This window comes from Phyllostomus hastatus, unplaced genomic scaffold (genome assembly GCF_019186645.2).
Source record: "Phyllostomus hastatus isolate PE091 unplaced genomic scaffold, TTU_PhHast_1.1 phas_contig_210, whole genome shotgun sequence".
Classification (NCBI taxonomy): Eukaryota; Metazoa; Chordata; class Mammalia; order Chiroptera; family Phyllostomidae; genus Phyllostomus; species Phyllostomus hastatus.
The window spans coordinates 29,021,815-29,034,485 of record NW_025333737.1 but is presented as its reverse complement, the minus strand read 5'-3'; the positions used below and the strand labels follow the sequence as shown (position 1 = coordinate 29,034,485).

General features: G+C 49.7%; 1 protein-coding gene across 5 annotated transcripts in view; it reads left to right on the top strand.

Moving 5' to 3' along the window:
- IKZF3 (IKAROS family zinc finger 3) overlaps nt 1–10,028 on the top strand; it is an 80,574-nt gene extending 70,546 nt beyond the window's left edge. For all 5 annotated transcript variants that reach the window (XM_045837088.1, XM_045837089.1, XM_045837087.1 and 2 more), the window contains one exon: nt 5,943–10,028. In XM_045837088.1, the coding sequence (XP_045693044.1) occupies nt 5,943–6,646 (704 nt within the window). In that variant the 3' untranslated portion in view covers nt 6,647–10,028. The remainder of the gene's footprint in view (nt 1–5,942) is intronic.
- The last annotated feature ends 2,643 nt before the right edge of the window (nt 10,029–12,671 follow it).

Sequence of the window (12,671 nt, the reverse complement as noted above, 5' to 3'; positions counted from 1 at the left end):
GAAGTGCCTTCTGCTGGTGACTCCATCAGGACACGCAGCATCCACAGTGCACTTCACGGCAGCGTCTCGCTGAAGACAAAGGCTTCTGCAGCATCTAAAAAAAAAATGTGGTCTCCAGCTCAGTTTTCCTCGCCACCACCCCCACAGCTCGCTCTCCTTCCTGCTTCTCGTTCTGTGGCTCCCCTTCGCTCTCCTCCTCCTGGAAGAAGCGTTAGTCACTTTGGTCACAGTTAGATTGAGATCAGAGCCATGATCATCATCAGATATTCCATTTACCCTACTTACCTGCCTTTTTTTTTTTCCTGTGGATACGTGCTTGCAGTCAGCAGTAATACACGTGGGAAATTGTGTGAAGGTAGCAGCAAATGCATCCATCCAGTTGACCTGAAGAAACGTTAACACAAAGCCAACCTGAATGTTTCACATTACCCATCACGATGATGGTCGTATTGGAACTGGGTTATGTTTATAATGTGCAAGCCATTTCTTTCCCACTAAAAAAAAAACAAAACAACAACCTTTTAAAGGCTTCCCATTAAAATAAAATCAAACCACCCAGGCAGTCGGAGCCTTCCACACTTTTCTCCAATTTACCTTTTCTAATATTATCATTTCAGCCAGCCGCTCCTTTCATTCAGCCACGGGGCACTCCCACTTGTATGTCATACTTTCCCCTCCCATGGAATTGTTCTCCCCACGCCCTCTGTCTCAAGTGCCGCCCTCACGTCTGCCCTGGAAGGTGCGTGTGGTCGGCACACCCCTGCTCTCCTGAGCCCTCTCGCGCCCTCGTTCGCCCTCCGCACCCGGGCACGTTTGTCTGCGTCTTGTGATCTGTGTGGCTGTCCCCACCGCCATCGCTGCCGCCCCCTCGGATCACAAGGAGACCTGAAAGAATACATTGGCGCTTGTCCCATGTCACGTGTGGCGTATTTGCCAAGTGGTCTGTGTTTTTCTCTCTTCACTCCCTTGGCTCCTGTATACTTGGTTTTACCACATAGAGTATAGGACGGTGATTTGTAACGAAATTGTGTAAATGCTGCATCTCCTATTCGATTGCAATTGTTTGTATTATTCCCCAAAGCACCTAGCATGGTGTGATGATGATGATGATGATGATGATGATGATGACGATGATAGATCTACTATCACTTACTGAGTGCTTACCTATGCCAGGCACTCTGTTAGCACCTTATAGAGCTCATGGCTCTTCGCATCATAGGTATTTCCTGAATGCACGGCGCCGGTCCATATGGAACCAGGCACAGCTGCTTTTCCCTGAAGTCACTGCCAGTGGCAGCATCGTGCAGTCAGGGGTCAGGTAGCAGCCGGGAAACAGCAGTTAACGCTCAAATACACAGCAGATGGAAGGGCCCTTGGATTACCTCCTGCCTCTGCATTCACCAACTGAGCAACCTTGGCAGGTCCACCTGTTTGCAGTTTAGGTTCTTCACGTGACTGAGAGAGGATAGCTCGTCTTAGGTAAAAATGAGACAATATGCAAAGTCCCTAGGACAGCACTGGGTATATAGTAAAGGCTCAACTATTTATATTAGTATTACATATAAGGCACAGTGCTTGGTACTGTGAAGGATGAAGACCAGAAGTAAACAGATCAGGATGGTGGCGGGTCTTGTCCCTCCAGCCCTAAGGTGGAGGCCTGAATCCACGTGCTCAGGGAAGGTCCCTTTTAGCTCCAGGCTGTGATTCTGTACTTGTAGTTGGCACTCGGAAGCCAGCAACATCATGCCCTGGCCACACTGCAGCGATTCAGGATAGATGGTGGCCCCGTTTAGAGTTACCAAACCCGAAATAGTAGGGGCCAACATCTTTAAAAAGAATTGCAGGTAGGGAATGGCCTAAACAGGCAGCCTTGGTTTCTAAACTTAAGAGTTTCGGTTGCCATCTGTATTTTCATTGGAAGAAAAACCTCTAATTCAGCCCGAAGCCGCTACCATTAGTCATTCAAAGGTGTGGTATGATTTTGACTAGAAGCCGGACCAGAGGCTCCGCGCAGGTCTGGGAGCAGTTACATTGTTGTGGTTTGCCTAACCTTTTTTATGAGTGTGTTACTAAAGAAACGTGAGCTGTTGGCTTTTCAATTACTGTAGCTTACCCCTTCTGAGTTTCATACACATTGAGTCATCGAGTCTCCAGGTGACTGATAATCATCTGCACAATTCAAGTTACCGTAACTCGGAGCCGAGGGGATCTGATGACTTCGGGGTGTGTGCACGTGAAGATCTGAGGCTCTCCCATCTACTCCACGACGAACGATGGTCTGTGCTAACCGCAGAACCCGGTCGCCTATTTCCACTCATCCAGAGGTTCATTTTCCTCTTCATGTTTTGCCTCTTGTAACTTCAGCACTCAGCTGTTTTCTGAGAGGTGCTGCAGGTGGTGTAAGCTGTTCAACTGTAGGCCTGCTTCAGCAAAGCCAGCTCTCAGGAGAAAGGGTGAAAGCTTAGCTCGTGTTGTGCCCATCCCGCCCCAGAAACTTTCCAGAGCCTCTCTGTTGGGGGAAAAGATTAAAAAAAAATTCTCAGTGACCCTTGGGATTGGGGGAGTTGAGTAGAGCTGGGCACGCTGGAAAATCATCAATAACCATGAAAAGGCCAAGAAACCGAAGTTCATCATTTCTGGGTCAACCCTCAGGGGAGTGAACATTTGTGACCTTGGCTGGCTTTCCTGTTCTCGGTCTCATTCCTCCAAACGGCCTTGATCTAAGACACGTCCAAGCCCTGACTGGTGTGGCTCAGCGGGTTGGGTGTCCTTCCACAAAGCAAAAGGTCACTGGTTCAGTCTCTGGTCAAGGCACGTGACTGGATTGCAGGTTTGGTCCCCGGTCGGAGCGCGTGCAAGAGGCAACCGATAGATGTTTCTGTCTCACACCAATGTTTCTCTCCCTGTCTTGCTCCCTCCCTTCCTATCTCTCAAAAAATAAAGAAAATATATATTTTTAAAAGCTATGTCCAATCGGGAAGCTGGAAATGAGGAAGAACCGTGGATCACTTTGTCAAAGGTCTGCTTTTCTGTGGCCTTTTATTGAGTTGCCAAGGCGAGGTGTTTTTCTTTGCACATTTTCTCTCTCAGGTATTTGTCTAGAAACCATCAGGTCGGCCTTAAGGTAGTAAGGGTGCAGGCCAAGTTCATTTGATGACGTTAAATCTTTTAGCTGGTCTTTCTGGCTCCAATTTCTCACTGTTCTTGTTCATCTTACACATTGCTGTTACATTAATATCCTGAAAATAATTATCTTTAGATTTAATTTATTTTTGGAGAGAGGGGAAGGGAAGGAGACAGAGAGGGAGAGAAGCATCGATGTGAGAGAGAAACATTGATTGGTTGCCTCTGGTACGTGCCAGACTGGGCACCAGACCCACAACCCAGGTATGCACCCCAGCCAGGGATCGAATGGGTGAGCTTCACCTTGTGGGGCGATGCCCAACCAACTGAGCCACAGCAGTCAGGGCCCGAAACTAGTATTTTGACCGCAAGCCTCCCTTGTCGAAGGGCATGCAGTGGTTTGCTGTTGGTTCAAACACAAACCTTATGGTTGACTGTCCCAAATGCCATCGTGTGGTTCCACCGTGTGCTGTCTTTCTCAGTGTCTCCCAAAATGTGGGGTGCCAAGTGCCAGGAGGCCCACATGTTTAGGTCTCTTTCAATCTCCCCGATGATAATGAGGAGAAAGATTGAAACTCATTTTGAGGCTAGTTGTCTAACTCTCATCTCATATTTGGTGAGCTCTGTGTCGGAAAAAGAGAAGGGGTGTCTTTGTCTTAGGTACTCACCGGGGTGTCTGATCAGGACTGGATCAATTGCTCTGTTTCACTGGCTCTCTTTTTCACAGTTACCTTCTATTTGTGGCAAGTGATTCTGGTTTTCTGTTTATGCTGGTGATGTCAAGTTTCCTTTTAAAACCAGATTTATTTTAACAAAAATAAAAGGAAGGAAGGGAGAGAGGAAGGAAGGGAGGGAAGCGGGGGGGGGAGGAAGGAAGAACATTCAGACTGATTCAAACAAAACAAAAATCCCTGGCGTTTACCAAGGGCTTTCTGTGCGCCAGGCACTGTTCTGAGTGCTCACCAGCGCCCCCGGGAGGCAGATGCGATCGCCACCCCCATTTCACGGGAGGACGCGGAGCTGCGGACGGGTTCCATAACTTGCTCGAGGTCGTGCCGCTGGTACTCGATGCGCCAGCATTGAACCCAGCGTGTGGGACTCCAGTGTTCGCGCCCTGCCCTGGTGTGTGAATGTCGCAGAATGCGGAGGGATACGTGGAGTTTAGGAAACACTTTATTTCACGTTTCTTGACATTAGCTGCAGCCAGACGTTCTTGCTCGTCCCTGCTCGAGGCCTGCTTCCCCGCCTTCATTCCCGCTCCTCCCTCGCCGAGGATGCCTTGTCTCCCTCTCTGAAAATCTGAATCCTGCCATTTCAAGACGCTTCTCAACATTTCGGTTTTCCCAGAATGATTTCTCTTCCCCCCGGCCGCCAAGTGCTCCTGAAATTTGTGCATTCCTTTAACAATTAAGTGAACAATTTGTACCAAACCACCTTGCCCTTGCCTGATGATCCTTTTTTATAAAAGACCTATTACTCTCCTGCTTAAATGCCTCAAACACGGCCCTTGGAATAAAATCAAAAGCCTCCAGAGGGAGCATCTCTTTCGTTACTTTTCACATTTCTTGTTCTCCAGTTCCATATATGCAGGTCTCATTTCTCCCCCAGGCGGTTGGCGAGACCTCAGGAAAAGGAATTGGTTCTTCCAGTCCTTTGGTTTGCTTATGGGTCTTCCTCATGACTGAACCCTGTACTGTACGGTGGTGATGAACGCCCAGGAAATGTTACAGGAGAGAGGCTATGGTCTCCCGAAGAATGAAAGCATCAGCAGTAACCTTAGACCTACTTGTAGCCCTTGACACGCCGTCCCCACTTTCTCTTCCTTCCCCCCCAAGCCGCTCGCCCCTCGGCACCTCTGCCATCACTGCAGACCCCGCTCCTGCCTTCCCCGTGGCCAGAGAGCCTCTGTTTTGTAACACACAACACCCACACGCCCCGAAGGTGGCTAAACTATTCTCAAAATTTCTCAGCAGTTTGAAATGAGAAGGAGGAGAGGGTGACCACAAATAAATGTTTCAGTTAAGTGTGAGATAGCTCCTAATGATCACCTACGTACCCCTGGTACATGCTTTTTTGTCGAGCAAAAGAGAATCACCTGCTCTGTGAAGGGGACACAGACCGTGCTCTCTCATCAAGAAAGCTCTTCTAAAACTTTCTGCATTGGAAGCTCCTCTGCTGAAATCTCAGCCAGTCTGGTGACTGATGTGTTTGGGGCGTGGCAAGTGCAGGGAGTGGGGAGTTTCTGAGGCTATTTTTCCTACCCCTGTGCTATTCTAAAAGCCGCAGGCCAGTCACAGATCACCCCACTCTGGGCAATCCCTCCGTGCCCCCCTGGCTCTCTAGTGTTTCCAGCAGAAACTGACAAGCAAAATAAGAGCCGGAGGATTGACTGTGTCTTCACAGTTCGTGCTCAGCAGTGCAGGCCACACCCCCCCACACACCCCCCACACCCCCGCCCAAGCTCCTGCACTGGGAGCCCCTCTACAGCCAGGCCCCCCCGAGCTCTGGTGCTTCGTTTCCTCCAGAGTTCCCCTCCCACTGAGCAATGGAAACAGCGAACACTGGAGTTTCGGCTGAACAGCGTCTCTGCCTCGCCCTTTCTAACCTGCCGGCCTAATTTAGTGTGACTGCCCAGGTGTGTGCAGCCAACCTCCGTCCCCGGAGACTGCAGCACCACGTGGAGCCCTTCTGCCCAGGCTGGGAGCTCCTGAGCAGGAAAGGCGTCCTTTCACACCTTTCCAAAGACTCTGAAAGATGACGGTGTCCAGCCTCCGCCTTTGTGTTTTTCCTCCCGTGACCCACCCTTCCTCTCGTTCTAGGTGAGAAGCGCCACTGCTTCGACGTCGGCTACAATCCCAGCTACATGTACGAGAAGGAGAGCGAGATGATGCAGACCCGGATGATGGACCAGGCCATCAACAACGCCATCAGCTACCTTGGCGCCGAGGCCCTGCGCCCCTTGGTCCAGACGCCGCCCGCTCCCACCTCGGAGATGGTTCCAGTCATCAGCAGCATGTACCCCATAGCCCTCACCCGCGCCGAGATGCCCAACGGCGCCCCCCAGGACCTGGAGAAGAAGAGCGTCCACCTGCCAGAGAAGGGCCTGCCTTCCGAGAGGGGCCTCTCCCCCAACAACAGTGGCCACGACTCCACGGACACTGACAGCAACCACGAGGAACGCCAGAATCACCTGTACCAGCAGAACCACATGGTGCCCCCGCGGGCCCGCAACGGCATGCCGCTGCTGAAGGAGGTCCCGCGCTCCTACGAACTCCTCAAGCCCCCGCCCATCTGCCCGCGGGACTCCATCAAGGTGATCAACAAGGAAGGGGAGGTGATGGACGTGTTCCGCTGTGACCACTGCCGCGTCCTCTTCCTGGATTACGTGATGTTCACCATCCACATGGGCTGCCACGGCTTCCGCGACCCTTTCGAGTGCAACATGTGCGGGCACCGCAGCCACGACCGGTACGAGTTCTCGTCCCACATAGCCCGGGGAGAGCACCGGGCCGCGCTGAAGTGAAGGAGCGCCTGCCGCCGGAGGAGGTTTGCGCCTGCGCGTTCAACATCGCGTTTGAAAAAATGCTACTACGCCCGCCTAACGAATCACTATCAAAACCACGTCACTTGCAGCCTCTTTTTTATACCACTTTTAGTATCCAAAGGGTTCGCATTGGCCAGAGAGAAACGTCTCCATTCAAAAGTTGTTTGCAGAGAATACTAGTGTTACTACTTTTGTGAAACCTTTCTTTTCCCATTAGTGCCTTCAACTCCAAGCCATTTAAAAGCCAGTGCAGTATTTGGTCGTTGTCTTCTGCGTCGATAGAACGAGCTTGCCCTGGAGTGTGTTGCTAGACCCAAAGAGTCTTCCCGCTGTGCAGCCCGAGACACTCTTTCTGAGCTGCGTCAGCCATACGTGCCAAAGCCTTTGGGTCCCGAGCCCAGGCCGCACAGGAGAGCCGACCACCCGACCTTGCTGGGAAGCCCTGTCTTTCTGCCCTTAGCCCAAGGCGGAAGGGTTAGCAGCGAACCTCCCGCCCCAATTAGAGTTTAATAGCAAGGAAAAGACTAGCCATCAAAACAATGCCTGTTACCAATCACTGATGATTCAGTCTTGGAGCATCACATCGATTTCTTATCACATAAACAAACAAAACAAAACAAAACAAAACAAAAAAACAAGTCATCTGATAATACTTCTGCTTCTCCTCTTCACTCTTCCGTCTCCCGTTAAAAGCTGCTTTGGCGTAAAGCAGTCTTCTAGAGGAGAAATTCTACCCCAGAAAAACGGATGGTTTTTGATACAGACTGTGGTCGAAACTCGAGGACGTTGGCCACTGGGAACCACCGCATCCATTTCCTGTGACCAGACTGGCAGCGCTGGGCTCCGCGGGGAGGAAGACGGTTCAGCAGCACCACCAGTGCAGGAAAAAACTCAACGCCTCCCTGGACTTCCTGGTCTCCTTCGTGGAGTGTACAGATCCAAAGCAAACTTGGCAACAATTAAAAAAAGAAAGAAAGAAAAGAATCCAGAGGCAAGGACTCAGGAATAGACGGCATGAGCGTGTTAAATCAGAGCCGGGCTTCACGATGGGGTGAGCGGGGGCACCTCCGCTGATGGGTTCTTCATCAGGCGGGGGGTGGGGGGGGGTTCTTTCTCCGCGTTTGAATGGAGCTGCCGTATTCCACATAGACACCTGACAGTCTGGTTGGGACAGTGGGGAATTACAACCCAGCCCACCGTTCTTTCGATGTCGTCTCTGTAAACGCTGACTCTGACCAATGTGTGGCTTGTAGATAAATAGCATGTTTGTATCGGAATCCTAGGAACTAACTTCAAAAGACACAGACGCCAGCCTTGAGGCGTCCCATCTCTGCCAGGTCTGCTGACCGTCACCGTGGGGCCAGGGTGACGCACCCCAGACCTTCCCTTGCCTTATCGGAGCGGACTGAGCTCACCTGCACCTAGAGAACTCTGCAACCCCCTCCCTTGAGCTCTTTGCTCTTCTTCCCCTCTCCCTCCTCATAAAAACCTCCGCCTGCCCCGAGAGGTTGCGATGGGCTTTGAGACAAGAGTCCCCCATCTTCCAGGTTTCCAGCCCCTGAAAATAAGCCCCTTTCCTTTACGGTCAGCACCTGTCTCTCTAGTATTAGCCTGACCTGTGTTTGGTTATGATCTTGGTTCTGCAGATGGTTCTGGCCATCTTTATCCTTGATTATGGGAGGCATGCTCTCAAAAAAAAAAAAAAATACCCAAAAACCAAAACAAAAACCTCTGTGATAACTGTAAAACTAGCACCGGAATGAATAGGGGTCACAGAATCCTTTTGTTAATTCCATGTTTGCTCCTAATTAGCTGTAGGACTTTGGACAAATCACTTAACCCTGAAAACTAAGTTTCCTCAACCATTGAGTAAGAGTTGGATTTAGACACTCTCTAAGGCCCCTTCCAACTTTAAATGTATGTAATTATGCCACAACCAGCTATTTTTTAAAGCTCTTGAGGTATGGGTATTAAATACCCATGAACGTTTGAAAAAGTCAGCATTTATGCAGCATTAAGTACTAAGCAGAAGACTCTTTGTATGAATATGTGTTTCACATGTCTTTGGTGTGAAAATAGTAGTGTTAAGTTTTTCCTTTAACCACTGAGTTGTGAATGTGAAGAGGATGGCGGAGAGGAACAAAAAACAGGAAGGTATTTTGATCTTCCCCAAAGTGTATAGACAAACCAGCACCTGCAGCTGCCTACCGACGCCTCCCCCCCTCCCCGCCCCGCCCCGCCCCCCACTTTTGAGAGCTCTGTGTCAGGGAAAATAAGTTCTGCTTCCAGGGACAACTTCCTGGAGCCTATTTACAAATCAAGGGTCAGCTTCGGGGAACATTTCTACCAGAGCCAAGAATCCCTAATTCCTGGTAGATTAGCGTTTGAGGCGTCTGCCTTGATGTTTCGAAAGGGTTTCTGCACTAGGCTCAAGCTCGTTTATGTAATTAAAATGTTCCACCTCAGACTGCACAAATGGCTTATCCCTCTTTGTAGCATGGCGTCTGTCTCAGGAAAAAAGATGGTGTGAAATTCCATGGCAACAGTCCCAACATGCTGGAGATTGCAGCTAAAAGACTAGATGTATTTCGGGGGTAGTCTTCAGTATACCACTGTGTTTCCATAATCCGAGACTCCAAGCTGCGCCAGGTTCCTTATACCCATCGTGAAAGAGGAGCTGCTTATTATATGCTTGAAATATCACACACCCTGTGGACTCTTCAGGGGACGGAAGGAGGAGGAGTGGGAAGCAAGGATTAGTGGGAAAGACAGCTAGAGCAAGCGAGCATTTCCACCAGATTAGTGGGAAAATCTTCACTGAAGACATCAACTTTTGCACCTTAAGGTAATGAAACTAAGGCCCATCCCACCCACCTGGAGATGTTGTTTTGTCGCTATGACCCTTATTTTCCCTGTGACTAATGGGTTTTCTGAATGATTTACCAGGGCTGCACTTTCACTGCGGGATCTGGTGCCTAGTGGGGGCACATCCAGTCAAGAGAAAATTCGTGTGTGGAAACTCCGCATTCTTAAACCCTCAAGCTAGACTACATGGCACCCAGTAGTTACCACCACACAGGTGAACACTGCCTTCTGTAGGGACCCCTTATACCAACTACTGACCCCCACCCTCCCCTTCTGCGGCTGGGGGAAGAGGGTAAGGGAGAATCTTAGCAGATGCCCAGAGAAAAGGGCAAGGCTGGGGCAGGACTCACATCTGACCCTGTTGGACAGGGTTCAGTCCCTCGTCAGGGCACATATAAGAATCAATCAATGAATGCATAAGTAAGTGGAACAACAAATCAATGTTCCTCCCCCTCCCTCCTTCCCTCTCTCCCCTCCCCTCCTGCCACCCTTCCTCTCACTCTCAAATCAATCAATACTTTTTTTTTAATTAAAAAACAGCCCCTGGCTGGTGTGGCTTGGTTGGTTGGAGCGTTGTCCCATACACTGAAAGTTTTCAGGTTCGATTCCTGGCCAGGGCACATACCTACGTTGCATGTTCTATTCCCAGTCAGGGCACGTGTGGGAGGTAGCCAGTCAATGTTTTCTCTCTTGAATGGATGTTTCTCTCTCTCTCTCTCTCTCTCTCTCTCTCTCTCTCTCTCTCTCTCTCCCCCCCCGCCCCGCTTCCCTTTTGCTCTAAAAGCAATGAAGAAAAAATGTCCTCCAGGGAAGATTTTTTAAAATGTTTTAAACTTTATTTTTTAAGCTTTAAATAAATAAATAAATGCAGCACTTAACATTTTGCTAAGAAGCCCATGCTCATGTTGGCCCAGATATGAAGTGACCTCAGATTTTTTTTTTGCAAAGAGAAATTTTTATAAACACAAAATTGTGCTCAGTTGAAACACTGTATTATTAAAGCTTACGTCAGCCTAGTTCTCCCAAATAGCCTCTGTATCCCTATTCTTATTCTTCTCTGCTAAACGTGAGCTTTGGAATGTTTTAAGGGGAAAGGCAGTACTTTTGGTACATGTGCCAGGCTGGGCAGTAAGGCTGTGTTAGAAATGTCAAATGTTACACCTTTTACAAAGTCCTTAACGTTTGCAGTGTGTCCCACTGGGAGCGGATGTCTCAATCTCTACGGAGATTTGAAAACTCAGGGACGCTCAAGAGTGGAGCCCTCGGACACGGCTAATCTCTTTCACAAAGACTCCGAATCAGGGCCTGTGAGCTCCAGAAGGGCAAACAAGTGGGGGGATGGAAGCGGCGGCCCTTAACACAGCATCAGGCTGTGAAGATGAGAGGTATGCAATGATATATCGGGTCGCATCTGTTAATAAAATGACACAGGTTTCAGGTGTACAATTCTATCACACATCATCTGTATGATGATGTACTGGGTGTTCACCACCCCAAGTCATCTCCATCATCCCCCTGTCACCCTCTTCCACCTCCCCCTGCCCGCCCGCCTTTCCCTCCGCTGATCAGCCTACCGTTGTCCTCGTCTATGATACAGTGATGTCTCTTCTCTCTTAAAGGGTTGGGAGCTATTTTTGTGCTCAGACAGAAAGTATAGTTCAGAATCTATATTCGTAGTTCAGGAAAACAGAATGCTTAGGGATTCAAGTGCCTGTAAAGAGGACTATTGGGACCTGAGACCAAAGGCTAGACTTGGGCCAGCCCAGGGGAAGGACTCCGTTTTCTAAAGCAGAAGGACCGAACTGTGATCCTCGGACCCGGAGTTGGGGACCACAGCCTCTAAAGACCATGGACTCGGAAGGGAGCTGTAGGCTGGCACCGTGTGGGAGCTCACAGTCCAAGCTGTATATAGTCCTCGCCTCACACACCATCAATACGCTGAACAATGGTTTGTGCTTAGGAGAAACCCAATGCCAGTTTCCTCTGACTACAGCATGCTGGGCTGTCTTATACATTGCTATGGAGTTATTTGACCCCGGAATGTTAATATTTGGATTAAAATATTTGATGAATAAATAAAAGGATGTTATGAGGTTTTATCTAATTTTGTCTATGGGGTGTTTATGTGGATTTTTCTTCCCAAGGGGCAAGGGGTTTATGTTGGATGGTTGCAAGTTTTTGCTGGAGTCCTGTCTCTGGATTTAAAGACATGGGAAGTATCCAAAGACCATACTCAGGCCATAATAGTAATTCGGTTGCCAATGGAGGCAACTGGTCTCTAGCACACGGCTTCCTTCATGTTGTCTTAATGCAGTAAAGAATATGCAGAACCAGCGTGAGTGAACCACATGCTTCAGGTCCTTCATGGCACAGCAGCCAGGGAAGCAGACTAGCTTTGCTCCCTTCCTGGCCTGTGACCCCCCAGCCACCAATTGCCCAAGCAACTTAGAGTCTCTCCAAATGGTCCTCATGGTCCATCTCCCCACTGCCCGGCTCTAGAAAGCCCGGGGAGCTGCCCACAACGCCCTATTTCATATTCTCAACTTAAGTGCAGCGTCTGCTTCTTCCTCTCTTAGGAAGGCTGAGGACGTTTTAACGCGTTAGGAAAATGGGGCAGCCTTAAAAAATGGCCGATCCCATTGTCAGCGTGACTCATTTAGGCAAGGACTCTTCCAGGTTAGCAGACAAGGCCCTTTTCGGTGGGCCTGCTCCTGTGGGTTCACGGAAACCGAATTACTGTGGGTTGCAAAGAATGAGCAGGTCATTTGAAAAGCAGACATCCCTTCACCCAGACTGTGGTTTTTACATGTTCAGGTTCTCAGTCTGCGAGCTTTGGTGAGGGATCATTTTGGCTACTGGAAAAACCAGAGCGTATTTTTAATTTCTGGTTGCCAAAGCCACCTCATGTGTGGTCTGTGGATGACCCCTGTCTGCAAAATGACAGGGGAGGGAGGGGACGTGGTTTGGGGCTCACGGTGCTGGCCTTTCCACCAGGAGCGAGGGAGGGAGGCCTTGCTGAGTGGTGTAGACGTAGACACAGCCTGTGCTCACGGCATTCTCGTCTGGGTTTCTTGGAAATGCCCACCCCGCCCAGCAGTGGCCTTCCCTCCGGCCCCCTCTGGCGTTTTCCCTGGAGTGC